Source organism: Diplodia seriata (assembly GCF_021436955.1).
Source record: "Diplodia seriata strain FDS-637 chromosome Unknown scaffold_6, whole genome shotgun sequence".
Classification (NCBI taxonomy): domain Eukaryota; kingdom Fungi; phylum Ascomycota; class Dothideomycetes; order Botryosphaeriales; family Botryosphaeriaceae; genus Diplodia; species Diplodia seriata.
This window is the reverse complement of record NW_027117313.1, coordinates 1,982,439-2,005,700: the sequence shown is the minus strand read 5'-3', so window position 1 is coordinate 2,005,700 and position 23,262 is coordinate 1,982,439. Positions and strand designations below refer to the sequence as shown.

General features: G+C 56.3%; 10 protein-coding genes across 10 annotated transcripts; 6 read left to right on the top strand and 4 right to left on the bottom strand.

Moving 5' to 3' along the window:
• Positions 1-69: 69 nt before the first annotated feature.
• Positions 70-2,304, top strand: SLS55_006498 (uncharacterized protein; the record flags this gene model as incomplete). Its single annotated transcript, XM_066777927.1, has 5 exons — positions 70-118; positions 168-235; positions 294-461; positions 517-1,118; positions 1,170-2,304. The coding sequence occupies 5 exons, from the start codon at positions 70-72 to the stop codon at positions 2,302-2,304; spliced, it is 2,022 nt and encodes a 673-aa protein (XP_066632022.1).
• Positions 2,305-3,865: 1,561 nt separating this feature from the next.
• On the bottom strand, positions 3,866-5,516 carry apm1 (AP-1 adaptor complex mu subunit Apm1; the record flags this gene model as incomplete). Its single annotated transcript, XM_066777926.1, has 6 exons — positions 3,866-3,946; positions 4,001-4,372; positions 4,434-4,923; positions 4,982-5,211; positions 5,280-5,408; positions 5,478-5,516. 6 exons carry the CDS (start codon positions 5,514-5,516, stop codon positions 3,866-3,868), a joined length of 1,341 nt encoding a protein of 446 aa, XP_066632021.1.
• Positions 5,517-6,235: 719 nt separating this feature from the next.
• YAH1 (mitochondrial matrix iron-sulfur protein) lies at positions 6,236-6,967 on the bottom strand (the record flags this gene model as incomplete). The annotated part of the gene is made up of 3 exons (XM_066777925.1): positions 6,236-6,426; positions 6,578-6,684; positions 6,921-6,967. 3 exons carry the CDS (start codon positions 6,965-6,967, stop codon positions 6,236-6,238), a joined length of 345 nt encoding a protein of 114 aa, XP_066632020.1.
• A 285-nt stretch (positions 6,968-7,252) lies between these two features.
• SLS55_006495 (uncharacterized protein) lies at positions 7,253-9,027 on the top strand (the record flags this gene model as incomplete). The annotated part of the gene is made up of 3 exons (XM_066777924.1): positions 7,253-7,729; positions 7,793-8,277; positions 8,343-9,027. 3 exons carry the CDS (start codon positions 7,253-7,255, stop codon positions 9,025-9,027), a joined length of 1,647 nt encoding a protein of 548 aa, XP_066632019.1.
• A 1,460-nt stretch (positions 9,028-10,487) lies between these two features.
• SRP54 (Signal recognition particle) lies at positions 10,488-12,130 on the bottom strand (the record flags this gene model as incomplete). The annotated part of the gene is made up of 2 exons (XM_066777923.1): positions 10,488-11,993; positions 12,053-12,130. 2 exons carry the CDS (start codon positions 12,128-12,130, stop codon positions 10,488-10,490), a joined length of 1,584 nt encoding a protein of 527 aa, XP_066632018.1.
• Positions 12,131-12,368: 238 nt separating this feature from the next.
• Positions 12,369-13,265, top strand: RRP15 (pre-60S ribosomal particles component; the record flags this gene model as incomplete). Its single annotated transcript, XM_066777922.1, has 1 exon — positions 12,369-13,265. The coding sequence occupies one exon, from the start codon at positions 12,369-12,371 to the stop codon at positions 13,263-13,265; it is 897 nt and encodes a 298-aa protein (XP_066632017.1).
• A 63-nt stretch (positions 13,266-13,328) lies between these two features.
• SLS55_006492 (uncharacterized protein) lies at positions 13,329-14,173 on the bottom strand (the record flags this gene model as incomplete). The annotated part of the gene is made up of 2 exons (XM_066777921.1): positions 13,329-13,872; positions 13,938-14,173. The coding sequence occupies 2 exons, from the start codon at positions 14,171-14,173 to the stop codon at positions 13,329-13,331; spliced, it is 780 nt and encodes a 259-aa protein (XP_066632016.1).
• An 815-nt stretch (positions 14,174-14,988) lies between these two features.
• On the top strand, positions 14,989-16,660 carry FMO1 (monooxygenase; the record flags this gene model as incomplete). Its single annotated transcript, XM_066777920.1, has 3 exons — positions 14,989-15,086; positions 15,162-15,816; positions 15,875-16,660. The coding sequence occupies 3 exons, from the start codon at positions 14,989-14,991 to the stop codon at positions 16,658-16,660; spliced, it is 1,539 nt and encodes a 512-aa protein (XP_066632015.1).
• Positions 16,661-18,035: 1,375 nt separating this feature from the next.
• Positions 18,036-19,963, top strand: CNA1 (3',5'-cyclic-nucleotide phosphodiesterase (PDEase) (3':5'-CNP); the record flags this gene model as incomplete). The annotated part of the gene is made up of 6 exons (XM_066777919.1): positions 18,036-18,189; positions 18,254-18,585; positions 18,636-18,893; positions 18,945-19,305; positions 19,364-19,441; positions 19,491-19,963. The coding sequence occupies 6 exons, from the start codon at positions 18,036-18,038 to the stop codon at positions 19,961-19,963; spliced, it is 1,656 nt and encodes a 551-aa protein (XP_066632014.1).
• A 636-nt stretch (positions 19,964-20,599) lies between these two features.
• SLS55_006489 (uncharacterized protein) lies at positions 20,600-22,583 on the top strand (the record flags this gene model as incomplete). The annotated part of the gene is made up of 3 exons (XM_066777918.1): positions 20,600-20,639; positions 20,861-20,996; positions 21,050-22,583. 3 exons carry the CDS (start codon positions 20,600-20,602, stop codon positions 22,581-22,583), a joined length of 1,710 nt encoding a protein of 569 aa, XP_066632013.1.
• Between the last annotated feature and the right edge of the window lie 679 nt (positions 22,584-23,262).

Sequence of the window (23,262 nt, the reverse complement as noted above, 5' to 3'; positions counted from 1 at the left end):
CGCGCCTGGTGCTACCTGCACACTACAACTCTGTCTCGCAAACCCTCCGTCCGGAGAAACACAGGAGCCATGCAGCTACAGGACTCCGACAACTACCAGGTGCTCGAGGAGCTTGGCAGTAAGTGCTGTCCGTCGCTCAGCTGCTTCCATCGCTGACCACTTCCCAGGCGGCAGCTTCGGCGTCGTGTACAAGGCCATTGAGAAGTCCACCGGCGAGATTGTCGCCATCAAGCATGTGCGTCCCTCTGCTTTCGTCCCGTCCCGACCCACCCACGCTGACCTCGGCCTTGCAGATCGACCTTGAGGGCAGCGACGATGACATTCGCGAGATCCAGCAGGAGATTGCTCTGCTCAGCACCTGCGCCAGCGACTTCGTCACCCAGTACAAGACCAGCTTCGTGCGCGGTGTCAAGCTATGGATTGTCATGGAGTTCTTGGGCGGCGGCTCATGCCTGGATCTGGTGAGGACATACGCTCAGCCGTGAGCATGGACCAGCTGAACTGACGATCGAACAGATGAAACCAGGTCCCTTCCGCGAAGCCCACACAGCCATCATCTGTCGTGAGCTCCTTCTCGGTCTCGACTACCTCCACCAGTCCGGCAAGATCCATCGTGATATCAAGGCTGCCAACATTCTCCTCGCCCAGAACGGCAAGGTCAAGATCGCCGACTTCGGTGTCGCCGCCCAGTTGACCAACATCAAGTCCCAACGCATGACGTTCGTCGGAACACCCTACTGGATGGCTCCCGAGGTTATTCAAGAGATGGGCTACGACTTCAAGGCGGATATCTGGTCTCTTGGAATCACTGCGGTCGAGCTGGCAAAGGGCGAGCCGCCCCATGCCGACACCCACCCCATGAAGGTCCTGTTCCAGATCCCCAAGGCTGCTGCCCCGCGTCTGGAGGGCAGCGAATTTTCCAAGGAGTACAAGGACTTCGTTGCGTCTTGCTTGGTCAAGGATCCCGACAGGAGGCCTACGGCCAAGGAGCTTCTTAAGCACAAGTTCATCCAACGTGCTGGTAAAGTCGAAGCCCTGCAGGAGCTCATTGAGCGGAGGAGAATGTACGATGCAAGGAGCAACAAGCGTTCTCATCCCAAGTACTACGAGGAGACAATGTGGGTACATTCTTTTTTTTTCCGGCAATCCGTTGCTTACTTTGACCTCAGGCGCAATATTTCCTACGATGACGAAGAGGATGATGAGTGGGTCTTTGACACGGTCAAGCCAGTCAAGACTCAGAAGAAACGGACTCCTTCCAAGGCCGATTTCCCCGCCGGGCTGATGGACAAGCACGATCTCGACTCCACGCCTCTGAGCACGTCCGCACCAACAAGTGGCTTCAAAATGGGTACCGCCCTCCGGAGACCGTCTTCAAGACACTCAAACTCCACCTTCAACCAAGGATCGGCCCCTTCGACTGCTCGTCGGAACAGCGCAGCCCGCGAGCCTCTGGCCGTCGATATGTCCTTCGGAAATGGCCACCCAACTGTTCGCCAGTTCCGCCGTGATTCTTCAGCTGCACTTGAGTCGCACCCAGAAGAGGTTTCCTCCCGCCCTTCGAACCTGAATGCTTCCTTCTCCTCAGCAGATACGCTGATTTCCGAGGTGCAGAATGAGAACACCCCACCCTTGACTGGAGGTGCCCCGGGCACAGTGTCTCGGCTGACCAAGGAATCACTTATGGGCCGTCGTGCCTACGTCAAAGCCATTGATGGCGCCTTTCAAGATACCCATGCTCAGACCGGGTCCCAGCAGAAGCGGGACGCTCTGGCAAAAGCCGCACAGGCCTGGTCTGCATTGGACAGGGTAGACCCAGAAGCCGAATTCTTGCTCCTGCGCAACATGATCGACAGGATTCAGGCGGATCCTAAACTCGCAGCCGCGCTGGGTGTCGCTCCGTCTGGGATGCCCAACGTGCCGATGACCCCGACAAAGAGTCACGCCCCTGCTGTTCTTTCGCCAACCTCTACATCGCACCACAAGGGCAGTGGTGATCCTTTCTATGACTCGAACTTGTCTCCTCCGGCATCGGCAAGGAGCAAGCTCCTCATGGCTCAGAACAACTCGCATCTCAAGTCGCACCATCGCCGTCGCCAAAGCGCCATTAGCGTTGCTGGCAGCGACCACAGCAGCAGCAACAGCAGCAACGGCGGTGCTGAGGGGCGCAGAGGCTCTGCACACATCGATGAAAGGAAGCTTCCCGGCTACAGCAAGCCTGGTATGGACCACACCAGCGACCTCGCCAATGTTTTGTACGGACGATGGACCGAGGCCCTGGCAAACAGGTGGAGTAGGTTCTAAACAACCTCTTTCTCTACCCATACCCAACTTGCATTACTTTTTTTTTCTTCTTCTATTCCATGTCAATATCTCAACGGGGATGTTTTCGGCGGTTTTCCAGAACACCAAAAAGTCAACCCATACTATTAGTCTAGCTTTTTTGTTTCTGTATACCTGGAGGCTTGGGTCATTTCTTTTACTCCCCACGATTGGTTAGGGTCGGGGGAATTTTCCCATTTCTTTACTCTTTGCATAGCGGCGGATACCTCTACTACACATTGGCGTTTGTGTCTTCATCAGTCTGTCACTTCCACGAGCACCATTACCACACCTTATTTCTGCCAGCCAACCATCGTACGGTCGTCGCTACTTTACGCATTCCAGTAACGAAGATCATGACGAAGAAAGAACAAACAAACAAGCATGGCTTGCTTGCTTGCTTGCTTGTCTGCATTGCTTTTGCTGTTGTATACCATTTTACCAAGCACACGCATTATCGTTTGAGAATACGAAGGGGAGGGAAGAGATACCATTAGCGGAAATTAAGCGTTGCATTTGATATTTTGGATTTGCCGTACTGTCTCTTTGGTCTTTCGACGCGGATAAGGATACGTAACGAATTGCAGGATCTGGTAGGACGAAGCTTTGGATTTTTGTTGTTTTGAACTGGGGTACAGTATCTAGGTTCTCTTTTACGTTGTCTGGCTTTTGCCCATGAGACGAAACCGAAATAATCAAAGAAATAAGAGAAAGAGTTCGGCTTGTCTCTTTCCACCTCACTACAATGATCCTCACCTTCGTCCGCGTCGTTCCCTGGTCTTCCGCTCGTGTTTTGCAAAACTCTGTATGGAAACTACCCTCCAAGCAGGAATGTCCAGCATCTCCCATCTCAGTGACTCACCATGCAAAGTGGCAGAACAAAGCCACGACTTGAGGGCACCACAGCCGCGCCGTTAATACTGTATATGTACACGAATACCTTTCCTTATTCTATGACATACTACTTTTTGTCTTCTCTATGGGTGCAGTTATGTGGTTGTTAAAACGCCGATATAAGTGTGCAATGATTATGTAAGTTCTAAGTCGCCGCGTGATCTCATATGAAGTCCGTGAAGAGCAGAAACTTTGTTGCCTACCACGTGCAATGGAAAGGGAAATATTGTTCCGAGTTCGTCAGTCGGTCATCCTCGCCCGTCCCACCTCGTGCTCACTCATGCAAAAACCCTACGTTCGTATCAGAATCGGCCATTATGGTAGTAGTAGTATAGAAGTGAGAAAACGCGAAAGGACCCAAGAAAAAGGGCCAGGCTCTAGCTAAAAGTTGAATCACCCGCGAAAAGAACAAAAACAAGCTTTCTTCCAAAAAGCCGTGAAATCAATTCGTTCTGGCCCACAAGCCAGCCATCCCATGCCCTGTCGTGCCATGCATGCATTTCATTTCGGATGTTTCAGAATCGTCGACGAGCCCGTCCCGAAAATGTCGAGATCGTTGAGGGAAAACAAAAGGACAAAAGAAGGCCACCCTGAACGCCCTAGGCATCAACCTTTTGATGATTCCTCCCATTGTTGATGTCCCCATCTACTACTGCACGTCGGGCAAGCGGACGGCGATGTCCCCGGATTGCGTGATGTATCTGACCCACGGCAGCGAGGGATATTGCAGCTAAACGAGAATATTAGAACTCCGGCCAACAGGACGTAGAAGTGGGAGACTTACCTTGGGCTCGATGATCTTGAGGTACCGCACCTGGATACCGGAGGTCGTGAAGTAGGGGATCTCAAACTTGACGTTGATGGGCCTCTTGCCCTTGCCGCTGCCGATACCGCCCATGCTGCCACCGAAACCACCCATCATACCGCCACCCCTCTCTTCGTCACCACGGACCGAGGGCAGGCCAAGCTCGGCGCGCATCAGGAATTCCTTGCCACCGCCGAACTGCTTGATTTTCCACACGATCGACGAGGTCTCGGGCTGATAGTGGACCGTGCCGATGTTGGTGCGGAAGCGAGGGCTATCGGCGTCGTCAGGCACGGGAATGATGATTTGCACATTGTTGGCCGTGCTCCGCCGCTTGAATTGTGCTTTCGCCTAGAATTTGTTAGCTTGAAGGCGCTTCTTTTGCGGAGAACATAGATGTATCGCGACATACCTTGAGCATGTACTCTATCCGGCTACCCGAATGGCTCTCGACAATACACTCAACCCAGATCAACGGCTTGACTTGAGTGTTCAACCGGTAGCTCATGAGCTCAAACTCTCCATCCGGTGGGATAAAGCTGATGGTCCGATCGTTCTCGAATCTACTCAAGCGCACGCACTGGTGGAATTTGACGTCCTCCATTTCGACCGCCTTTCCTCTTGTCGCCCTTCCCGTCGTTTCGAACATGACCTTGTCGTTCAAGCCCAGTCGCAGCTCGGGCATACCGGAGAGGTAGCACTTCATCTTGATGGCACCCAGGATCTCGGAGCGCAGCACGTTGCCGTTGGCGGAAACAAGAAGGTTGAGCGACTCGACGACGTCAAGGAAGACTTCGTTCTTGCGGTAGCGGATACCCTCGCTACGCCAGGACACGGCATTGGTAACGGCGATGGGCGGCCTGGCTTGGACCTCGAGCTTGTGGGATTCTTGCGTAATGTACCTGCACGACGCACCGCATGGTTAGCATAGCTCCGAACATCGGACAGCGGGCGACGCACTCCTGTAGTATCTTGCTCTCGGTGGTCTGAGGGTGCCCGAAGTCCATCATCTCGTCGAGTAGCTCGTAGATGACGACGAAGTTGTCCCTTATACTCTCCTCCTCAAGTTCCTTGAAGTACTCGGTGAAGACCTCGACGATCTTGTGCAGGAAGAGGAGGATCTCGGCGGCATTGGTGTTGCGCTTCGTGAGAGCGAGCAGGTACAGGTTGTTATGTCTGATGTAGAGGTACTGGAGCGGAAAGACATGTCAGCGGCGGGGCGCTCCGGGCACGGAGGCGCTGGCGGGGAACGACTAACGTTGATGCCTTCGGACGAGAAACACGGTGGCACGGCGGAGCTCTCCTCCTCGGCTTCGCTGAGCAGAATGGGGAATTTCTCGACGGCAGACATGGGAATGTCACCCCGGTAGTTGCGGGCAAGGAGGGTCTGCGTGGTGCGTCAGCATTTCGCGGTGCATTCTCCTGAGTAGCTGCGCAGCTGGTGTTCTGGCCTTACCTTGCCCTTGAGGTCCAGGAAGAACAGCGCGGAAGCCATGGTGAAAGAAGCGCGAGTGGATGTGCGATGTACGGAGACTGGGATGTGAGGGCGAGAATATCTAAGGGCGTGGCATTGCGCGCTCGAAAGTTGGATGCAGTAATGGAGGAGCTGCGGATAGATGCCAAATCGACGTCGCTGCCCGCCTTCCGCTCTCCACCGCCTTCTGAAAGCTTGGCTCGCCCGCCCCGCCCCGCCCCACTAAATCATCCATGTCTCTCTTTTCATCGCCAATTAGTGATGCTGCACGGCTTGATGGATTTACTTGTTCCCGCAAAAAGGTGTGCTTGCTCTTTAAAGTAGTATTTCGTGCATTTCCTGCCTTTGACCACCGCCGTCACTTGACTAAGAAGGCGCAAATGTTGGGCAAAAAATACAAACAAGGCGGAGAGGAGACAAGATGGCTAAGAGTGTCGTACAAAGCTCTAAAGCTAAGAAATGCATGCCCGAGTATGGAGTAACTTTACACATTTCCAGTTATCCAAACTCCGATGCGTATAGTACAGTCCGTCTAAGCCCAAGCCAAATCATGCGGTCATGCCTGTACATACCTACCCGCTGATTCGCCACTATAGTTTTTTCTCCTGGATCGTTGACGTATTGCGACCCTGTCCTTGAGAATTTACATGGTTTTGTAGCCTTGCGTACCCTTCTCTTTCTGTCCGAGCTCTTCTCGGCAGAAAAGCCTACCAGAATGTTTCCGTGGATATGGGACGGCTTCATTTTTCAGCGAAATCGCTCGCCTGCAGGTTCCGTGTCATGCTGGGCAGTCTGACGACCATGCCATCCAGCTCCTTGCTCATCTTGACCTGGCAACCCAGACGGCTAGTCTCCGTGAGGCCGAAAGCGAGATCCAGCATGTCGTTCTCGTCGTCGTCAGGCTCCTCCATGCGGTCATACAGGTCGCTATCTTCGACAATGACATGGCATGTACTACACGCGCAGGAACCGCCGCACGCGCCTGTGAGTGAAATGAGTCAGCATGCGCCGGTACACTCTAAAGGATCAATTCAAAGTGCCATTGAACCTTGGCACTGCAGACTGAAAAGCTTGTAACGCACCCTCCATCTCGATATCGTTTGCTTGAGCAATGTCCAGCAGGTTATCACCGTCAGCGACCTCGAAGGTGTGCTCGTCGCCGTCCTTGTCGATAAAAGTCACCTTCCGCCTGTCCGCAGTGGACTCGATCAGCTCCAAAGCGCTCTTAATCTTGCAGGGAAAGCCCCCCGTTCACACACTGCTTTTTGGAGACTCACTCTTCGCCCGGCTTCGGAGTGTGGAGATGGCCGTGCTGCCGTGCAGGCGAGGTAGAGAACTCCCGCTTAGACGCAAGCGGCTGGCAAATAGACGTGTTTCTTGCAAGCGCCTGGGTTCTACATGTCCGTGCCAATTGGTATGCTGGACGGGCGGGAGTGGAGGGGCTCGGCGCAGTCTGGAGGAATCTTTGCCATGACGTCTGGACGCGGGTGGAGACGGGACGCGCGCGGGGGGCTGAGGCCCGGAGGAGGGAGCGCACGGCGCTGGTAGACGACGGCATGGCACAGGGAGGGAAGGGCGACAGTGAGGCGGGACTGTTGAGGGGAAGGAAGGGTTTGGGTGTTGCCGGATGGGCGGCGGAAAGCGTCGAGGCGGGATCGGCGAAGGCTGGATTATTTCATTGCTCTCGGAGCGCGGCGATTCGCTGGAGGTCAAGCTTTCTGCACGCAAGCCACACCACCAGCAGTCCCAGTCCCGTCATGCATTCTCCCGACGACAACTCTTTCTCTCGGCACGGCCACCACGCTCTCGAGCCCCTCATGGCTACGTCTCGCGACCAACCCAATCCGCTGCGCCCATACTACATACCGCCGTCCATCGGCCTGCCTAGCGACCCTGTTCCCAATGCCGCCCCGCGCGCCTCTCCCTCGGCCAAGCCGTCCGCGTCACCACCAAAGCCAAGCTTCGGCTCGCAGGCCCGCGACATTCTGAGCGACCTCGACTATGGCGTTGATCTGAGCTTGGGCGACGGCAACCCAACCGTGGCCGAGATGGCCAAGAAGCTGCTTGACCAGGCGGTTTGGAACTACACTTCGGTGCTCTTCGCGCAGCCCTTCGAAGTCGCCAAAACGGTGCTGCAGCTGCACTCGCCGTCATCGGACCAGCAGCGAGGCCTGCTGGATCCCGAAGATGCACGAAAACGCGCAGCCGCTTCGGCTCGTGCCCGCTACAACGAGGTTTGTCTCTCTTGCATGTGACATGTTTCCTTGTTTGGACCGAGAGCTCACCGCAACACCTAGTACCTCTCGGACTCTGACTCTGCCGACGACTCTCCTTCGTACTTCTCCTCTGCTGCTCCTCGCTCCAACCTTTCGACCGCCTCTCGTTCCGACTCGCGGTCCCCGCGCCCCCGCCCCGTGTCCCGCCCAACTCCGCCGAGTCAACCACCAACACATCCCTATAAGCTTGACCTGAAGCGTTCCGACTCGCTACTGGAAGTGCTCTCTCAGCTATGGACGAAAGAGGGCGCATGGGGTGTGTGGAAGGGCACAAACTCGACGTTTGTTTACAACTTCCTGCTCAAGACTCTTGAGACCTGGGTGCGGAGTTTGTTATCTGCCCTTCTCAATGTGCCCGATCCAGGGCTCCTGGGCGGTTACGGTGTTGGCGGAGGCGGCCTGGATGTAGTAGACAGCCCAAACCCCATCACTAGCTTGGTTGTTGCTGTTGCTGCAGCGGGCATCACAGGCCTCGTGCTTGCCCCACTTGACATGGTCCGCACACGGTAAGTTCTCCAGCACATCCCGGCTTGGCTTGGATTCCGAGGAACTGCTGTACTGACATGCGTAGGATTCTCATGACACCATCTACTACCGCTCCGCGCCATGTCCTACCAAACCTCCGCGCTCTTCCTTCTTTCACCATCCCCATGCCCCTACTACCCATCACCCTTCTGCACTCCACGATCCCGACTTTCGTCTCTGCCTCGACTCCGCTCTTCCTCCGCTCCTCTCTGCGTATCGACCCTGTGCTCACCCCCGCTACCTACTCGGTCTGCACCTTCATCTCCTCTGCCACCGAGCTCTTCATCAAGTTGCCACTCGAAACGGTCCTCCGCCGTGGTCAAGCAAACATCCTAACGGAGCACGCCGCGCGCCAGGCCAACTTCTCCGCTTACAGCTCGTTCCGCTCTCCATCGTCCAGCCGGCAGTCTCGCTCGCGCAGCCCGATGAAGCGCTCGCAGGCCCCGCTCCAGCCCGAACCCCTTCCTACTGTTGTTGAAGTCGGACCGTACCGCGGCGTGCTGGGCACCATGTGGTACATTGTGCGCGACGAGGGCAGCACCGGGCCGGGTCCCGGAGCACCACCCGTTGCGCGCACGACTGCAGCCGGCGTCGTGAGGTACCAGCAACAGAAACAGAGCAAGGGCCAGGGTGCGGTGGGTCTGGTGCGCGGCTGGAGGGTCGGATTTTGGGGACTTGTCGGAGTATGGGGCGCGGCTATGCTTGGAGGAAGCGGTGGTGGCGAGTTCTAGACGGTTCAAATCTCAAGTTGAGAAGGCTTTGAAGTTAAGAAAAGACGGAGCGCATGATTTGGAAGAAGGACGGCGAAATTGACGATTCCCCCTGATGGAACGATTGACCGAGGCAGCTTCCTTGTTTTTTTGATATCCCAACACACTCCTCATTCACCTGTATTATTCACGATGATGAACTTGGGGAAGCTGGCAGGGGTAGCGGCGTTTGCTTCTTTACGGTGTGCATACGTGTGGTTTTTCTTTGCGAGTCTCTGGTGTATAGAATTGGGGCGCCCTGTCTTTCGGCGCCGGACTGATGGGTGGAAGGAGAGTCTCCTGGACAATTTCCATGGTGTATCTATCGTCGTAGATATTCGAACGAAACTCACCTCTTTAGAACTTATAGGCACTATTACGACCGTGACTTTTTCATGGATTACATCACCGCGGAATGGCTATATTCGTATCGAGTTCCTTGATTCGATAATTTTGAGGTGAAAGCCCCCGTCCGCTCTGCCCGCTCCGATGCCACTACGACGGTTTTCAGATTGAGCATGACGCTGAGTTCAAGAACGGAGTCAGGGCCAATCGGCCCAATTCTTGTATTCGAGTTTGTCTATTTGGAAGAAACCACCGACGGAGGCAATCTTGAAATGGCTTATGAAGGAGCTGCTACTGAGGACAAGATATACGTCATCCTGGGGTGCAATATCCCATCCCTCCTACGTCGAAATGCTAGGGTAGTAAGGGTCGATGAGGCGTCAGATCTTATTCCATCATTCACCGTTATCGGCGACTGCTGTTTGCACGGCTTCATGTATGGAGAAGGTCTCAGTGAGGGATGGGAATATTGAATCGAAACTATTGCACTGGTCTGAGATATCAGAAAGTCTCATCCCATCACTTCTCATTTCGTTGCGACGCTGATTTTCAGCCCATCTTTTATGATCGGGCTCTATGGTCATCTCGAATTTTTCTTCCACATTACGATCGAGCGTTTCTTCTTTTACATTCTCATGAGTGCTCAAATCTTCTTGATTATCATCAATTGATCAAGCACAATCTACAACGCCATTTCAACATTTTCGTTCAACGAGAAGGTAGGAAGTCGAATTATTCACTGGGGTAATCGATTCTTGAAAAGCAGCAAGGATTCATTCTGCCCCCGTATTACTGGATTTCTCTGCCCTGAGGCAGGAGTGTTTGGATTACACATAGGCTTCGTACCACACATTTACCCAACAAAGGAATTAGCCATTCGTGCTTATGGCATCTTCAAGCCAGCGATCACGCCCGTCATTGTTCACACGTCCTTCCCACAGCGCCGGACTCCGTAAATGCACCCGGACCCTCACGGCCTGGCTGAACCATGCTGAAGGTCTGGAGATGGACGATTCTATCCCTTTCATGTAGCGCATCCAGGAAGTTCAAAACATCCCACGCGACCGTTGTCATCTTTCCATTCTCCGAATTTCTTCTCATCTCCTTCCCCGGCCAGCACCAGGCATACCTCCACCACCACCAAGCATCGACATCATCTTGCCAATATCCATATTGCCAAGGTCCGGCATGCCACCGGCGCCTGGGCCGCCGCCACCACCGCCCATCATCTTCATGAGCGAACCCATGTCCGGCATGCCCATGCCACCCATGCCGGGCATGCCGCCCGCACCGCCCATCGACTGCAGGCGCTTGAGAGCGGCCTGCTGCTGCTGCTTGTTGCCGAGGGCGGCCTGGCCCTGCTTGCCCTGGAGGTTCTTCATGCCCTTGCCCATCTTCTTGGCCATGCCACCCATGAGCATGCGCTGCGACAGTAGCTCCTCAACCTCGCGCACGCTCGTGCCAGAGCCCATGGCCACGCGCGTCATGCGCGACGGCTCGTCCGTGAAGCACTTGCCATCCGAGTCGAGCTCCTTAGTGGTCATCGAGTCGCAGATGTAGATCATACGCTTGAGCTTGAGCGAGCCCTCCTCGTCGTCCATGCCGCCCATGACACCCGAGAGGCCGGGAATCATGCCTGCCATTTTCGAGAGCGGACCCATCTTCATGATGTTTTGGAGCTGGTCCCGCAGATCGCGGATGGTGAAGATTCCCTCCTGGATGTGCTTCATCGTCTCCTTCTGGTCCAGCTTGAGGGACTGAACGTGCTCTACCAAGCCCTGGACATCTCCCATGCCAAGCAGCTTGCTGACGAAGCGCTGCGGGTCGAACTTTTCGAAATCCAGCATGTGTTCTCCCGTACCCAAGAATGCAATGGGACAGTGCGTTGCCGCGGTCGCGGAGATAGCACCACCGCCTGCAGCAGCACCGTCGGTCTTAGTCAGAATGATTGCACCGAAATCAGCCGTTTCCTTGAAAGCGCGAGCCTGGGATTCCGCAGCCTGACCGATGGACGAGTCGAGAACCATGATGGTCTGGTGGGGCTCGACCGCCCGCTGAATCTGGATCATCTCATCGAACAAATCCTGCTCCTGCCTGTGCCTTCCACTGGTATCCACGATGATAATCTCGAAGCGCTCCTTCTTGAACTTCTCCACACCTTCCCTCGCCACGATCACCGGATCCGTCTGGGTCAAGCTTCCGTAGTAGGGGATCTTCGCCTTGGTCGCGTTCTGCTTCAGCTGGTCGAAAGCACCGGCACGGAAGGTATCGGCGCAGACCAAGCACGACTTGAAGCCGCGGGCGGAGTACCAGCGGGCGAGCTTCGTACACGACGTCGTCTTACCGGAGCCCTGGAGACCGACGAACATGACGACATTGGACTTGCCCTTGCGCGGCTTGAAAGGTTCGGAGTGTGGATCGACGAGTTTGACGAGCTCGTCAAAAACGGCCTTCTGGATAAGGCGCTTCTTGTTCACGCCCGGCGCGATATCCTTGAAGTTGACGGCTTTCCGTATCGAGGTGCGCAGGCCGGCGACTAGCTTGATATTCACATCGGCTTCGACGAGGGCGTTGCAGATCTCCTTGACCATGCGATCAAAGTCCTGGCAATGGCAGTTAGCGGAAGTCCGGGGCGCGGAGAGCTGTACTTGTGCGGCGCCACCTTCTCATCCAAATTGGGCGCCCTGGTCAGGTCTGACACAGCGCTGTTGATGCGCCGACCCAGGTCTTGAAGGACCATGATGGGCGACTTGTGTGAAAGAACGTGCGGAGGGTATAGGTGACCGGGGTCGTGGTAGGCAAGTCGTCGACGTGGTTGAAATTCCGGGCTGCGGACGGAGCGCGGCGGCGATGGGCGGGGAGTGGAGAAGCCAAGCTTCGAAGGCGGTGAGTGAAGGATAGGTCGCCGTGCGCTGCGCATCAAAAAAGTTCGGCGAGTAATCCTGGCGCAACACCATCACCATCCACACTCCGCAAACATGCCCGCCCCGTCCAGGACACCGGTCGCCCTCAAGAGAAAGAGAACGGAGCAGCAGCGCGGGAAAACCACCAAGCGCCCCAAGAAATTCAACAAGCGCAAGGCCCAGTACTACCACAGTTCGAGCGAAGAAGAGAGCAGCGACGAGCAGCCGCAAAGAATTGCCCCTACCTTCGAGCCCGCCTCCTCCGATGACGAAGTCAATGATGCCGCCGATGCGCTAGCCGAGGTTCTGACCGACACTCCCGCCGACGCTCCCGCCGACGCTCCTGCGGATAAAGATGCATTCCCTGATACCGAGCTCGACGACGCTACTGAGGAGGCCTCTGACGACGAAGAGTCTCAAGCGGAGAACGACGATGAATACGATGATGACGACTCGGACGGTGCCTCAAGCTCTGCGCTTGGCCGCTCTAAGAAGAAGCGCAACGACCCGGAGGCCTTCGCGACATCGCTGCAGAAAATTTTGGGCTCCAAGCTCAGTACAACCAAGCGCGCTGACCCCATCCTGTCCCGCAGCAGAGTTGCACATGACGCTGGTCACGAGCTAGTTGACATGAAATTGGAGATCAAGGCACGTCACAAGATGCGGGACGAGAAACACGCGCTACTGGAGAAAGGCCGTGTCAAGGATGTCTTGGGCCTGAGCACGCCGGAGGTCTCGACTCAGAGTATTCAAGAGGAGGAGCGCCGTCTAAAGAAGACTGCACAGAGGGGTGTGGTCAAGCTGTTCAACGCTGTGCGCGCCGCACAAGTGAAGGGTGAGCAGGCTGCGAAGGAGGCTAGGATGAAGGGTGTCGTTGGCATGGACAAGAGGGACGAGAAGGTCACTGAGATGAGCAAGAAGGGCTTCCTCGACTTGATTGCTGGCGGTGGAAAGAAGACGACTGCCGCGTAAAATCATGCGAGAAAAGCTTCAAATGGGATCCTCGGGAAATTTGACAAGGGTTATAGATTGGGTTTACTGCGCCCTTTCTTCACGCTTGATTGCGACCATATCCTCCACACCGCACTTGCCGGCATCCAGGACCCCGGCCTTGCTCAGGATGTCAATTGTCTTCTCCACCACCCCCGGGTTAACGCCCCTCACTTCCTCGGCGAACCTGACTGTCTTAGTCCATTCCTTGGCATCCTCCGCAGAGTAGTCCAGCTCGGTCGAGATGTATTCGATCGCCTCCTGCTGGTTCTCCTTGTAATGCTGAACACCCTTGTTGATGGCGTCGCTCATCGTCTGCATGCGTTTGTCGGTCGGATCACGCGCCACGATGTGCCAGCTGGGCCACGGCGTGTATATCTCGCCAATTCGCTTGATCTCGCCGTTGTCATAATAGCGCTTGGAGGTGAAGTGCTCCCACATGAAGAAATCAGCAGTGCCGTCATTGACTGCGTCTCGGAGTTTGGCGAACGTGTTGAGAGGGATGACTTCAAAGGGCGGTTGGCCGGGCTCGGACTGAGAGAGCCACCCATGCTGGTCGGCCAGCACAAAGCCCATCACATAGGATCCACTGTCAAGGAATGAATTGCATCAGCTCCCTGCCTCTGAACGCAGTCTAACTGTGATGATACACACCTTCCAATGCGACTGACGCCAATTTTTTTGCCCCGTAGTCCCTCTACATTGACGTCTTTCTTCGCACCCGCGCTAATGGCCCAGCACAGCGGCGTCTCGACGTATGTGCCCACCAACTTGTAGCCCGCGGCATTCGCGTCGCCCTTCTCGGCGATCGCTTTGCCGATACCCGCAACCCAACCCTCGGTAAGACCGATACCGACATCAATCTCCTTGCCCTGCAGGGACTGAATCATGTGGCCGGTACCCGACGGAAAAGGGACCAGGTCGGCCTGGAGCCCATGGTGCTTCTGCGCGAAGTGGAGCGGCGTGGAAAAATGTTCTGGAATGATAGAACGTCAACTGCTGCTACTGCTGTAGGGACCCATTGAGGCAATCTTGCAGAGCGTAGGGCGTTGCTTACCCGGAACGTAGCCAATGCGTAATTTTTGCGCCATAGCCGCTGCGGAGGAGAAGGCGGCGCGCTGGGGTATCGTCGGCGATTTCGGGAGGCAGGACGCGCGGAGTAGAGAGGTGCGCAACATGGCAGGTCGGGTGAGAGATGAACACAATATCACGGGAGCGGAAGGGAAGGGGGGTGCGAAAGAAAGCTACATTTCGAGGTGGGGCAGACAGCTGAAGCTTCCGGCGGGGGACGAGCTTGGGGAAGGTGAACCTAAAATTCGATGACGAGTGGCACCCGACTTATTAGACCGCAGCCGCGAAAAGCCGAGAGAGCAAGCACGTCAGCGTATCTTATCGATAGGGCAGCCGGCTAGCCATCCGAGGTCGTTCGTTGCAGTCCCGAAAGTGAGCGACTCCATGAGTCAGGTGAAAAGGCGCGAGAAAGTGGGCTGAGCTTGTCCGGGTTGCCTTCCTGCTTAAGGCGTGCCTTTTCTTCCGTCCGTTGTCTCTTCTCCGTTCTTCTCTCATTATTCCCACGTAGAGTTGTACCTGCGCGTTTGACTTTGCTAGACGGTTGGTTGCGTCCAGATATCCTCGTTCCGTTCTACTCGTTGCCGTTCGTCCGTTTATGCTCGTAGACCGGATACCCCGACTCTTTGCACCCGCTATGTGTTCTGCAAATGCCGTAGCCAGCAGTCCGCTTCGATTCAATGCTAGAAAGGTTGCCGTTGTAGGAGCCGGGCCATGTGGTCTGGCAGCGCTCAAGTGAGTCAAGTGATAGGCTAAGCGCTCTACAGTCAAGCATATACCTGGTTGTTACGTATGCTTACTTTAATGCAGGTATCTGAGTGCGGAGAAGAAGTTTGAAAAGCTGGTGGCTTTTGAACAACGCAGCTCACCGGGCGGCTTGTGGAACTACACGCCTGAGGACCGCGACGATGGTTCTTTTGCTGTACCGAAGACTAGACCGACCAAGGAAGATCTTGATAAGCCGATTTGGGGTACCAAGCCTGCTGTTAACGGTGCTATCAATGGTGCCGTGGTCAATGGTGACGCGAAGGAAGCCAAGTTCATCTCCCCGGTATATGAAATGCTTGAGACGAACATTCCCAAGCAGCTCATGCAGTATCATGATTTTGCGTTTCCGGAAGAATCGCAGCTGTTCCCCACGCACTGGACAGTCGATAAGTACCTGAAAGACTACGCCAAAGACGTGGAGCACTTGATCCAGTTTCAGACTCAAGTCGTCGCGGTGAAGCTCCTGGAGTCCAAAGAGACCGGCGGCCTGGTCGAGGAGCAATGGGTCGTCACCACCAAGAACATCGTAACTGGGGCCTTGGAAGTGGAAACCTTTGATGCGGTAGTCGTAGCGAACGGCCACTTCTACATACCGTTCATACCGGAGATCGACGGGATCAAGGAGTGGCACAAGGCGCATCCAGGCAACATCACACATTCCAAATTCTACCGCACCCCGGACGCTTTCAAAGACAAGGTCTGTATACTTTAGCACGAGCAGAACAAGTGACTGGGCCCAAGCTAATTCTTCCCAGAAAGTCATTGTCGTAGGCAACAGCGCTTCCGGCCTCGATATCGGCAAGCAAATTGCAGGATTTTGCTCACTACCTCTGATCAACTCGATCAAATCTGAGTCCTACATGGCGAGAGGGACCGCTTCTTTCAAGAAAGAGGTTCCACCGATCAAGCATCTCGACCCCAGCACGCGCACCGCAACCTTCGAAGACGATACGACCGAGTCCGACATCGATGCCATCGTCTTCTGCACGGGCTACCTCTACTCGCTCCCCTTCCTGTCCGACGTGCAGCCGCCGCCCGTCACGGACGGTACCCGGGTGGAAAACACGTACCAGCACGTCTTCTACACGCCGCACCCAACGCTGTCCTTCCTCGTGCTCAACCAGCGCATCATCCCGTTCCAGACAGCCGAGGTGCAGGCGGCGGCGGTGGCGCGGACACTGGCTGGCCGGCTGACGCTGCCGCCGGCGGCGCAGATGCGGGCGTGGGAGCTGCACACGCTGGCCGTCAACGGCGATGGCAACGACTTCCACACGCTGGCCTTCCCCAACGACGCCGACTACATCAACACCATGCACGACTGGGCCGCTACGGCCGAGGCCGAGGGCACGCCCGGCGTCGGCAAGGCGCCGCCACGGTGGACCGAGTGGCATTACTGGTGCCGGGAGCGGTTCCCGGACATCAGGGCGGCGTTTACGGGGAAGGGCGAGGAGAGGGGGAATGTGCGGGATCTGGCCGAGGTGGGATACGATTTCGCGGAGTGGAAGAAGCAGAAGGAGTGCGAAGCGAAGGAGCTGCTATGAGCAAGATTGTTGTAGATTAGATTCAGGAGGACTAGATTCGAGGCCTGATTTTAGCGAGAGCGTAGACAATCGGAATTCTCCATATCGTGTTTGCATCACAGTGAGTGGGTCGCAAAAGATCGTCCATTTCATGTTCTACAAAAAGCAATACTCTCCAAGCAGGGGTAGTCGAAGCAAACCTGTGGATGAGATCAGGATTATACTTCGTGAAAGTGGTATGAATGTCTAGCTTTCAGGTTTGAAAAGTGTGAAATCGTTTGCGATCCATCGTGGTGTTGTGGTGCAATGTCATCGCGTGACTACACGGTAGATAGCAAAACTGTGCAACATGGCGGAATGACGCAATAGATCGAGTTACCCGACATGATAAACCAATTGATTTTCCAGAATCAGTTGGCAGCAAGTCTGCGGCGCTTAGAAACCTCCGCTTGCATATTGGGGCAATATGAAATAACGAGAATGAAACTGGCATCCCTATTTTCGCAGCCATCTCCGCAGGCTGAATGCGTCAGACCCCACGTGCGCCGTGTTGCAAGCCAGGCAGCAACGAGGCATGGTGGGGTGCTTGGCTAGGCGTGTCAATCGGCGGGACCAGAACAGCGGAGCGCGGGGTGTGCGGCCGCGCCGACAGGCTGAGCAGCAGCCATTGAAGGCAGCAGCGATAAGTGTTGATGTTTTGGAGCTCGGGCGTGGTGTCGGTGTCAGTGGCGACATTCTGGAAGAGGATCAGCGGGCGGTGGGCAGGCGCGTGGCTCCTGTGGCTCCTCCTATCCCTTGTGGGGATTCGCCAGCTGCGTTGCCGAATGGCGTTGTTGCCGATGGCTTTGGTGAGCGGGAGAGGAGGCCTCCAAGATCTCGCGCGTCGCTGCCCTCAGCCGCGCCTCTCCCTCTTCCAAGCCCGCGAGCTCCGTCCCAAGCCAGTTGCACTGCCGCCTCCTTTTATAATCTCCGCTCCGCGCTCCGGAAGCCCATCTCACCGCCACCGACGGGACCCTTGGCCGCTTGATCGACGACGTCCCGCGGCTTACTAGTTAGGCGGTCGCCTGCAAGTGGACAGCAGCCAAACTGCCCTCGCCCGCGCCAAACTTCGTCCTCGCTCCAGCCTCACACTCTCTCAGCCCTACCCACCTCCCGCACACCACCTTTCCGTGAGAGTGCGCGCCCCGAACCCTCAATCCGCGCGTGCGACCCTTCGTATTCGCTGCAAGCCCGTCCGCCCTCCTGACTAGCGCCCCCCGCGACACCGAGGCCGTCGTCGAGAAAAGTACCTCCACGCCCAAAGCCGCCACCCGGGGCTAGCTCCCCTCTCCTTCCTCGACCTCTTGCCATCTACTGCCCCGACCGTCCCTCCCACAGTCCTCCTTCCGCCGCCATCATGGACTCCCCCGATACGCCAATGAACAACGACCAGTACATCCAGAATGCTGTGCGCGCCGTCCACCAGAAGAAGCCCGTCCCTGAGATCGACTTCTCTCTGCACACCATGGAGGACGGCACCCAGGTGAGCACGATGGAGCGTGTCATCAAAGGTACGCCGCGATCTCAATGACCTGTCTGCGCTCCGTACCCCGCCTTGCTGACGCCCTTACGCAGATGTCCAGGCCCCCGCCTTCACCCCGCCCACCATGGAGCAGTTCTGGTCGCCAAACGACCCCTCCAAGCCGAATCTGCAGTTCCTGAAGCAACACTTCTACCGGGAGGGTCGCCTGACCGAGGAGCAGGCTCTCTGGATCATCAACAAGGGTACCGAGGTCCTCAAGGCGGAGCCCAATTTGTTGGAGATGGATGCGCCCATTACTGTATGCGGTGATGTGCACGGCCAGTACTACGATCTCATGAAGCTCTTCGAAGTTGGCGGCGACCCGTCCGAGACCCGCTATCTCTTCCTGGGTGACTATGTCGACCGCGGCTACTTCAGCATCGAGGTTTGTCTGTCTCGCGAAGCTCATGCGCAACTCAACTGACTCCGGGGTAGTGCGTTCTGTATCTGTGGGCGCTGAAGATCTGGTACCCGAACACGCTTTGGCTCCTCCGCGGCAACCACGAGTGTCGGCATTTGACTGATTACTTCACCTTCAAGCTCGAGTGCAAGCACAAGTACTCGGAAGCTATCTACGAAGCTTGCATGGATTCATTCTGCGCCTTGCCGCTGGCGGCAGTCATGAACAAGCAATTCCTTTGCATACACGGTGGTTTGAGCCCGGAGCTCCACACCTTGGAGGATCTCAAGAGCGTACGTACCATCGGAATCATTGGTGTATGATTTGGTCCTGACCCTGCGTAGATTGACCGTTTCCGGGAGCCTCCCACCCACGGCCTGATGTGCGACATCCTTTGGGCAGATCCACTTGAGGAGTTTGGCCAAGAAAAGACGTCTGAGTTCTTCATCCACAATCACGTGCGCGGTTGCTCTTACTTCTTCTCTTACCCCGCTGCCTGTGCGTTCTTGGAGAAGAACAACCTCCTCTCTATTATCCGTGCGCACGAGGCCCAGGATGCTGGCTACCGCATGTACAGGAAGACCAGGACGACTGGTTTCCCCAGTGTCATGACCATCTTCTCCGCTCCGAACTACCTGGACGTTTACAACAACAAGGCAGCCGTGCTGAAGTACGAGAACAACGTCATGAACATCAGGCAGTTCAGTATGTCACCATCCAAGCTGCGAGACTTTGGAAGAGCCCGGAAGCTGACCTCCCACAGACTGCACACCCCATCCGTACTGGCTGCCGAACTTTATGGATGTTTTCACATGGTCTCTGCCCTTCGTTGGCGAGAAGAGTAGGTTGAAACCTCGATGCGCTCTCAACTTTATCTAACACTTCTGCAGTCACCGACATGCTCATTGCGATCCTCAACACTTGCTCAAAGGAGGAGCTCGAGGAGGAAACGCCTGGATCCATCTCGTCCGGACCGAACTCGCCGCCGCTTTCAAGCATGGACCCCGAGTCAACCGAATTCAAGCGCCGGGCTATCAAGAACAAGATTCTCGCCATCGGGCGTCTTTCGCGTGTATTCCAGGTGCTGCGTGAGGAATCGGAGCGCGTCACTGAACTCAAGACTGCATCTGGTGGTAGGTTGCCGGCCGGTACGCTTATGCTTGGCGCGGAGGGTATCAAGCAGGCCATCCACAGCTTCGAGGATGCGCGCAAGGTTGATCTGCAGAACGAACGCCTGCCGCCGAGCCAGGAAGAGGTACGCCGGTCGGAGGAGCTGAGCAGACAAGAGGCATTGGAGAAGGCGGCAAAGGAGGCCGAGAACGACACTGGGCTCGCCACTGTCGCACGAAGGATTAGCATGTAAGCTGGGCTCGTTTCTGAACGTTTTTTCGAGTGGTGTGCTAACTTTAATCCAGGTCCGGTGGCTCGAGCAGGAAGCGCTGAGATACCCGGCAGTAGAAACGGTTACCCTTTTGTTGATTCAAACCATAGCGAGGGCATCCAAGGGGTTGATAAGACGAGAAATGGCTAGGATTAGGAGCACGACGGACCCGTGCCTTGGGACGCCCCATCAGCTCATAGCTTTTAAAACGCTGCGAAACTGTACTTGATGATAATGAACCGAGTACTGCGATTCACTCGCGAGAGAATGTCACTACTATATTTCGTAAAGTTGCGAGCGTGAGAATGCAGTCTTGGCGGCAGGCATGACGAAATGCACAGGCACCGCGACTTGGAGCGGACCTGACCGCGGAGCTTTGAACTTCTGCACCTCTCCCGCCGCGCGTCGACCAGCCGCACCAGAGCGCCCCAGCGGCCCCAATGCCTCCCCGGATCGGTTCTGTAGCGAAATTCTCCACCGCGCTGCGGTCGCGATCGAAGGCCGACCTTTTCTTCTGCCCGTCCTGCTCGCTATGGCGCCTCGCCGACTCCCCACCGACCGCCGCCGCGACCACCGCCCACGCGCCTTCGCGACACTTTTCCGCCGCCCGACGTCGCCATGCCGCAACGCTTACTTCACGGACCGCCATCAATGCCCCGTTGGATGTTCCGCCACGGCTGAAGGGGCTGCACCAGGCATTGGATGCTCTGAAGAGTGATGCTTCCAGCTATGTGAATCTCAGCAGGCTGCAGTTAGCGCTGCGGGGGTTGGAAAGCGAGGATCCCGTTGTGCGGGTCGCCGGTGGGTACACCTAGGCCTTGGAGAAGCTGGCACAATTGTGGGTAGTAGGCACACGTGCTGACTGAGTGCGGTCGACAGTTCTGAGCCTGGACGCCCAGGCGTCGGCGAAGCAGCTTGCCCGACTTTTGCTCGCGGATCCGCTGTCCGAGCAGGGTAGGTGGGAAGATGCGCTCGAGGCACACGACACCGACAACGGGCAGGCCATCTTGCTGCGGTATGTTTGATTTTGACACACATCAATTGCCATGTCTACTGACCCGGTCATAGGTACGGCGACGAGTTTGACGTACACCCGAACAACCCTCTCCTCCGCACCATTTCCACCCCGTCGAGGGCCCTGAAGAAGCATAATATCGAGATTCTGATTTCATCACTTAACGCCAACTTTTCCGGACCAGTGTCTCCATCCAGCGCCGAGAAGCCGAGAGATGCCATACTTGTGCCCACTTTGCAGACCCCCACGTCGGCAACCGGCCGCTTGACAACGGTCACCTATCCTGTGCACCGAGCTATCGTGTTCGGTCAAGGTGTCAAAAGTTGCGTCGATTACGGGCGCTTTACCGCAGGACAGTCGGAACAGGAGCTGCCACCCGAGACGGTCAAAATCGCTATGGGCATCCCAGCGCCAAGCACTGAACTGAAGCAGAATGCCTCGGATAGATACGTTGCGATTGACGCGAACCTCGGTGCTCAAGCGCTCGACAAATTCCGGGAGTCGATCGCCAATTCCGTCTTCTACGAGCGGGGGTGGCATAGAAGTGGTCTGCCCGTTCTCACGGCCTGGTTGGCACATGGCTCGAGCAGCAACGTGCCTGCGGAACTGAAGCCCGCTATTCGCGACCTTGTGGATTCGATTCTAGTAGACGCAGACGAAGCCATCACTCTCGAAGATACCCATCGTCTACAGGAATTGCTGGAGTCATCCATTTCCGAATCGACCAGGACCGCCATCCTCTCCAGCCTCTCCAACTGGGCCGAGTACGCACACACGGAGCTCCGCGACCAGCTTGACATCGCTTTCTCGTGTAAGTCGTGGCGCAAGCTTGCGTGGTGGAAGCTCTTCTGGCGCGTCGACGACGTGGGCATGATCCTGTCCGAACTGCTAGAAAGACGCTGGCTGGTATCCGCCGAAAAGGACATCATCTGGGTCGCCGGCCGCATCGAGCAAGCCGGCTTCTTCGCCAACGATCCGGACGCCGCCGACCTCCCGGAACGCGCCACGCTCGTGCGGCCTCCTCCCGGCTCCAAACAGAGCCGGATCGGCGACATCCCCGACGCCCCGCACCCGCACGCTCTCCAGACGTACGACGCGATGCGCCGCGCGGCGGCTGCGTCGGAGAACGGCGCGCTGGCGCTGCTCCCGCCGCCGCCCAAGCCGTGGCCGCAACACATCCCCCTGGCGCGCATCCACCTGACGGCCACGACGGTCCCGCCACTCGAGGCGCTCGCGCAGAAGCTCGTCGTACAAACGCTGTCGACCGTGTCGGCGACGTCGGCGCTGTCGGGCCTGCTGTACGTGTCGTTCAGCGGCGGCCTGTTCGAGGCGGGCGCCGTGGCGGCGCTGGGCGCGGCGTGGAGCCTCAAGAGGATGCAGGGCGTCTGGGAGGGCGCGCGGGCGAGGTGGGAGGCGGACGTGCGGGAGGACGGCCGGCAGGTGCTGAAGGAGACGGAGGAGAATGTGCGGGAGGTGGTGAATGCGAGGGGCCGGCCGGAGAGCGATGCGGTGGGGGCCGAGGAGAGGAGGAGGGCGAGGGAGGCGGTGGGGAGGGCGAGGGGGGCGCTTGAGGGCTTGTTTCGGTGATTGGGAACTTCGCAAAAAAAGCACCTCCTCGTCGTGAAGTAGAAAGGTGGGGAAGGTGTGGGTAGGTGGTTGGAGTGGGTTGTATATCCTGTATGTGTACGCTGTACGGTATTCAGTCAGTCAGGATGGGACGGACGGACCTGCTTGACTGAGCCAGGGAAGGATCGGAGGTGTGCAAAATGCATTCTACTTTTCTTTTTCTTTTCTTTCTATGTTTTTTCTCTGCCCATTGCATGAGATTGGCTGCATATAAGGGCACTCTGCTGTTAGAAAGCTGGGTCTTTGCGCCGAGCTTATAGAATCAGGATGTTCACACGCGTCTGTAATATAGAGCCCTCATCATGTTTCTATAACTATTAATGCGTTTTGAAGGTTATGCTTTAACAAAATGACATTCGGTTTTAAGTGTCAAAGCAACTTATCAACCAGAACATAGAAATGGGCAGGACAGCTTACTGATAGTAAGCAAATGGCCCTACAAGCCTATTATTGGTGCTACCTCCCCGCTTTCTGAAACATAAATGGAAGTTTTCATGAAATAACGTTGGGAAGTTAAGTCGTGTATCAATGCTGTAGTCTGAGATGACACTAGACAACCCTGGTACGAATAGGTCGGCCCAGCACGTGGTGATAACTCGTCGGCCCGGCTTCTTATGTAAATTGGCGGAACTGTGCTCGA